The sequence below is a fragment of the Lates calcarifer genome, linkage group LG8 (assembly GCF_001640805.2).
Source record: "Lates calcarifer isolate ASB-BC8 linkage group LG8, TLL_Latcal_v3, whole genome shotgun sequence".
In the NCBI taxonomy this organism is placed as follows: domain Eukaryota; kingdom Metazoa; phylum Chordata; class Actinopteri; family Centropomidae; genus Lates; species Lates calcarifer.
In genome coordinates, this window is record NC_066840.1 from 12927745 (window position 1) to 12933781 (window position 6037).

The 6037-nt window shown below is 39.1% G+C and overlaps 1 protein-coding gene across 1 annotated transcript; it reads left to right on the forward strand.

Annotated features, from left to right (window-relative positions):
• Nucleotides 1-772: 772 nt before the first annotated feature.
• Nucleotides 773-5947, forward strand: p2rx3a (purinergic receptor P2X, ligand-gated ion channel, 3a). The gene is made up of 12 exons (XM_051072411.1): nucleotides 773-1303; nucleotides 2620-2755; nucleotides 3110-3181; nucleotides 3639-3708; nucleotides 3841-3937; nucleotides 4050-4127; nucleotides 4234-4375; nucleotides 4518-4654; nucleotides 4774-4867; nucleotides 4987-5052; nucleotides 5135-5217; nucleotides 5335-5947. The coding sequence occupies exons 1-12, from the start codon at nucleotides 1170-1172 to the stop codon at nucleotides 5462-5464; spliced, it is 1239 nt and encodes a 412-aa protein (XP_050928368.1). The 5' UTR covers nucleotides 773-1169; the 3' UTR covers nucleotides 5465-5947.
• The last annotated feature ends 90 nt before the right edge of the window (nucleotides 5948-6037 follow it).

Below are 6037 nucleotides of genomic sequence, written 5' to 3' on the forward strand. Positions count from 1 at the left end.
GAAAAATGTAAATGTATCTGAGCTTTATCCTGAAAAGAATGACTGAAGTCCCTGTAGTCAGGGCATTCTTAAAACCTTTTGGCTTAGTACTCTTTCAACAAAATACTGAAAAGTATTTGTAAAATGTGGCATTTTTTTTCATGATCAGAATAAATATTAAAACCAAATCAATCAATGAGAAACATTTTCTAATCCTGGATTGTTAGAAAAAAGAACCAAAGGTACTATATTCCAGAAAAGTTTCCATGTATCAGTTGCTTTTTTGTTGCTTGTAACGTAACTATGCGATGATAGTACTTCATCACATTGATGGAAAAATCACCGCAAAACCCAATATTGCTCATCCAGTTCAAGTGGTAGTGTAGCTGTATGCTTATTAAGGAAACCTATGTAGTATCTGTCTCAGATCATAAAGAGACCAACTCTGTCCAGAGGTAATACAGTGCACCAACTCAGCTATTTTTATTTTGTAACTTGCTGCTAATAAATAGCTTTAGATGTTGTGTCCTTTATGGTTCTGTAGTGAAATGGGCAAGATTGTGGGCTAGATTCCCACTGATCACTCAGACACTCAAACATAAATGAATTGATGGTAGTGTAGGTTGGTGTTTAGATGAAAGCATTCCAGAAGTGTCCAAAAAAAGGACTGAAAGGATTTTCGAAATGTGCCCAGAGCAAATGAAAGTATTGATTGTTGCCTGTGAAGAACTGTGTGAGCGGACTGTACACAGCTGGAATGAGCCAAAGATGGAGAGAGAAAAGAGGCATGGGAAATGGGGATTTGTGGTGAAAGGAAGGGAAAGAGGGAGGGACAGAAGAGACACTCTCATGTTTTCCTTGCTCATTTGAGTAGAGGAAGGGGAGGTCCAGTTTGTGTCATAAATCCATGTATCCAAGTCAGTGAGGAAGAGAAGAAAGACAGCGATATTTAACCATCAAATATGCAATGAGGCAGATGAACGCAGGCCACAACAAGGACTGAATGACAGGACTGGTGTGAAGATTAAGACTATATTTAGTATCAGGAGTGAGCTTTGTGACATTCAGACAGCTTTTACCACCACACTTCACTAAAGGCACCTGGTGAAGGTTCAACGGGAGCTGCACTTTTCTCTCAAGACTCAGGAAGACCTGAGTCGTCGCCCTTTGATTCACGCTGACAAGCAGTCATGAGCTCCTTCGTGTATGGCTGTGTCATTGACTTCTTCACCTACGAGACCACCAAGTCTGTGGTGGTCAAGAGCTGGTCTGTGGGCATCATCAACCGGATCGTACAGCTTCTCATCATCACATATTTTGTCGGGTTAGTAGTGTGTTTTTTTGTTGTCGTGGTTATTTGTTATTTGATATCCCTCTCTGGTTTCTGCCATAAAGCCATTACAGTGGAGGTGATGGGAACTTTGTTGGTGGTATTTTGAAAAAAGTCAACAGATGCTTGTATTTTCAGAAACAATGTCTCTGTTAGTCTCTTTAATCAACAGAGTACACTGTGAACTGTGAATCTACCGAAACTACTTGACGATACCATTGGTGTTCAGTGTTAAAATATGCCCTTTTCCCCGTTTTAATTTTAGATTACAGGAAAAATGGAACATTGAAGTAAAACCGCACTTCACCTGTTGAACAAGGTCACATTACAGAACAGCTGTGAAAGAACTACTCAGATCCTTTATTTAAGTAAAAGTAACACCACAACTTAAAAATACTAAGTCCTGTACTCACAGCTGTACTCCAGTAGAAGAAAGGACATATTATCAGCAAAATGTAATTAAAGCATCAACAGGAAAATTATTATTATAAATGTTACATTATCATGTATCAAGTTATTTGAGGGTTTTATTATGCATTAATATGTAAGCTGCATTTTATTTTTGTACCTGGTCGAAAATAAGCTAGTGTTTACTCAACTTTAATGTTTACATCAGTGCATTACATTTTACAAACTAGCCATAGGCTTTGTATTTAAAAGTATAAATAAAGAGAATAAAAGTTAAAAAAAAAAAAAAGAATATAAAAAAGTATGATATTTACGTTTAAAATGAAGTGTTAAGTGTAAACTGACATAAAATAGAAATACTTGAGATGCAAATATCTTCAGAAGTACAGAGCCTGAGAAAAAGTATTCAGATTCTTAAGTACTGCATAAAATCTGTGATGAACAGAAACGCTGGGAGAAAAAGGTCCCCAACCAAAATCGAACTGGGGACGTATGATCAGATGAGTTAAATCTTTGACTCATAGGCCACTGAGAAAATTTTAAAAAGCAAGGATATGTCATCTTTGGCTCATTCTGATGGTTCGAAGCTGTGTGACTTGAATGTAACAGATACACACGAGTGGTACAAACTGGGGACCATTGTGTTTGTCAACCAAATAAAAAATATTGCAAGACTGGCCATGGAGTGTAGTAGTGATCTGTAAGATTTTAACTCAGTAGATGTATTCTTTTTTGTCTGATAATCTTCTGTCCTGCCACCTACTGGCGAGCACAAAATCAACCTCATATTGAGCCAAAATAACAGAATCAACATGTGTGAGCAGGTTCAGTCTTTAACACAACTGTGTCCAGAAACAACGCTCTGTTGTCAAATCTTTTGTGTTGTGTCCTCTGTCCTGCAGCTGGGTCTTCATCCATGAGAAAGCTTATCAGATATCTGACACCAACATTGAGTCCTCTGTGATGACCAAAGTAAAAGGTTTTGGTCACCATAACAACCGTGTCATGGATGTGGCTGACTACGTCTATCCCCCACAGGTTTGCGACCCTGATAACACATGGTTGACATCCCACTCACAAACAAAAGCATCCCCTTTAACCTGAGGGGCAACCACTGCTTTCAAATGTCTTTCTTCTTGCATTGTGTAATGGTTCAGCTTTGTCTCAGGTACCTTATCAGACAGACTACACACATAATCTCCTCAGGTTTGCATGCAAAGCATCTTGAGAGTTAGTATCTGGAGTCAGTGTGAGCTGATAATGCCACTTTTTTAATGAACAAGTGTTCTGTCAGTTCATGAGTTGATCCATTGTTCTGTGAGCGCCCTGAGGCACATTTTGACCACTGTACAGCATTATATAAACATATAGTACACCTTAAATGTGTTACAGGGTGCAGGTGTGTTCTGCATCATGACCAGAGTCCTCATCACTGAAAATCAGTTCCAAGGAAAATGCGCAGAGGTGAGGACACGTTCAAATTTTGGTCACCTGTCAGTTTCTGTGACACATTGTAACACTTTCTGTATCTGTTTATTTCATTCTACTGTATTCTATTTTCTCCACCTGATTTTACTCATCTAATATTGACAAACTGAGGGGAAACAGACACCTACACTGATTAGTCACAACTTTAAAACCAGTTACTGGTTTTAATGATGTATGTATACAGTGTAGACATACACACACACACACACACACACACACACACACACACCTCCCTCAGTTCCTTCGTAATTCATTAATATTGGACAAGGACACAAATCAGAGCTGTCATGGAAATCAACTTGAAAGACACAGAAACAAGAAAGGCTGTCCAACAAAAGCATGGCCACATTCCTTCAAACCTCTAACACACAATAAACAATTACCATAATCACATTTTAAATTTCTGTGTGTATGTGTCTGTGTCTTTGTACAGACTAATAAGATGTTCAGTTGTGACACAGATGAAGATTGCCACAAGTATTTTGGTTCCATCCTCTCCAATGGTGAGTCTATAACCTACAGTTTATAGACTCACTCGTGGTTTAGCTGCCCATTGTATTACCAGATAATGTCTCTTTAACTTACTTGAGCATTTCTAATTCAACACACCATCTCTCCTCTCCCTTACACACCAGGGGTTATAACAGGTATTTGCCTTAAGTCCTCTGATGGCTCCAAGGGTCAGTGTGAGATTGAAGGATGGTGTCCAGCCGAGAGCGACAAACATACAGTGTAAGATTTGCACGCTCACAATCATACAGATGTGTTTCTGCACCAGACAAAATTTCCCTCATTAAAGGACTGCATTGTCACTCCCCTCCTGCTCTGTCAACATCATCCACAGCACGCCGATGCTGCAAGTGACAAACTTCACCATTTTCATCAAAAACAGCATTCGCTTCCCACTGTTTGATGTCACCAGGTGGGTCACACACAGACACGTGTACTGTCACACATATTGTCAAATGAAAACATCACAGTAATTTGAAGTTAAAAATATGTAATAACCACTCGTGTTTGTCTCTCAGGGGGAACTTTCCTTCCGATATGACGTCCAAGCAGATCAAGAGCTGTAACTACCACCCAGTGACTAACCGCTTCTGCCCCATCTTTCGGGTTGGGGACGTGCTGAACTATACTGGGCAGACTGTGGAAAACCTGGCAGAAAAGGTCTTACCCATCGTCTTTCTCTTCAAATATGGGCTTAATCTGATTATTACAAGAAGCGGGCTAAACATTAGAGTGCACCGAGTGATGATTTACAGGTGTAGAGCCTCAAAGTGTCTCTCTTTTCCCAATCCTTCTCTCTCAGGGTGGAGAAATAGGAATAAACATTGAGTGGAAGTGTAACTTGGACCTGAACATTGATAAATGTGTGCCCAATTACTCTTTCACACGACTGGATGCACCATTTGACAAGAATGCCGTCTCTAAAGGATACAACTTCAGGTAGGGAGGTTGAGTTTCCTCCTCTTGACGTCCACTTTTTATTTTCTTTTTCTTTTTATTTTTCCATTATTTTTTTCCCCCTTTTCATAATGTAAATTTTTTCCTCTCTTTGAATGCAGATTTGCCAAACATTTCAAGACAGACAATGGGACTGAATTTCGGACACTTCACAAAGCATTTGCAATCCGCTTTGATGTTATGGTCACTGGAAGTGTGAGTTTTAATTTCTGTTTTAGTTAATTATTATTTGATTTTAAATTTAAATATTCTTTTGACAGCACTTGTCCCAGGGATTTTTCTGTACATTATGTCATCTGATCTGTCTGTTCCAGGCAGGAAAGTTTAACACCATCCCAACACTGATCAGCCTGGTAGCTGCTTTCACATCTGTTGGACTGGTAGGGAATTTCCAAAGATGACAGAAATGTATTTTTCTTTTTGCAGTCAGCCTTCATTATTCTTTTTTATCCCTATTTGCAGGGTACGGTTCTGTGTGACGTGATTTTACTGAACTTCCTGAAGGGGGCAGACCAGTATAAAGCCAAGAAATTTGAAGAGGTAATGTGTTTGTCTTACATTAAATACAGCTGCATGAGAGCACAGTGACTTTGACCAAGACACTGAGATCAGTTTTTCTGCAAGCGCTTCATCACAGATTTTTAACTGTTTTCTCTATCCAGGTGTCTGAACGCTCAGATAAAGGCGTCCCTCACTCAGAGCCCAGGCAGCCAGCTCTCACTCAGGACAGGTATCAAGAGTTCCTATGACTCTGGAGCCATCTCCCTTTCTACCTGTGACCAGCCTGTCTGACTGACTACAACAACAACAGCCATCTGAAGAAATGAACGTTCCCCTTTCTCTCTCTTTCTGTTTTCCTTACTGACTTGCACGAGATTGTTTCTACCTTTTCTGGATCCTACAGTCAGTTTTAAGTTTGGCAAGTTTATGGAAATGGGTAAAGGAGGACAACCAGCTTCATGATGTCGCAACTAGAAATGGGAGTCAGAAGTAAACTAATGTCATTAAATTCAGAGGGAAACATACAGTAATAAAAATATTATTTTATTATGAGCTGTTTCTTTTTACAGCATTTTAACTACAATAAACTGTACCCTTATGTTAAAGATAATTAAGTAAATTATTATTAAGGCTAAATAAATCCTGCTCTTATTTCTAGTTAGCTTTGCTCAGATGAGCCATAATTTAAAAAAAAAAAAAAAAGTGTCAATATGAGAAACACTGCTGAGAATAAAACTATTTGCGTTACATCTTTAGAGTATTTCTCTTTGTCGTCGTGTCCCCTCACTCACCAACCACCTTTCCTCTGCTTCTGCTTCCTGCACTAAGAAAAGCACTGAAGGCTCTTAAAACGCAGTTAATAAT

What these genes read in the sequence shown, in the direction of transcription:
- p2rx3a (XM_051072411.1), top strand. Translation starts at nt 1,170, where the DNA reads ATGAGCTCCTTCGTGTATGGCTGTGTCATTGACTTCTTCACCTACGAG. An exon ending in ACTACGTCTATCCCCCACAG is followed by an intron (nt 2,756 to 3,109) that starts GTTTGCGACCCT and finishes AATGTGTTACAG; the next exon opens with GGTGCAGGTGTGTTCTGCAT. An exon ending in AAGAAATTTGAAGAGGTAAT is followed by an intron (nt 5,218 to 5,334) that starts GTGTTTGTCTTA and finishes TTCTCTATCCAG; the next exon opens with GTGTCTGAACGCTCAGATAA.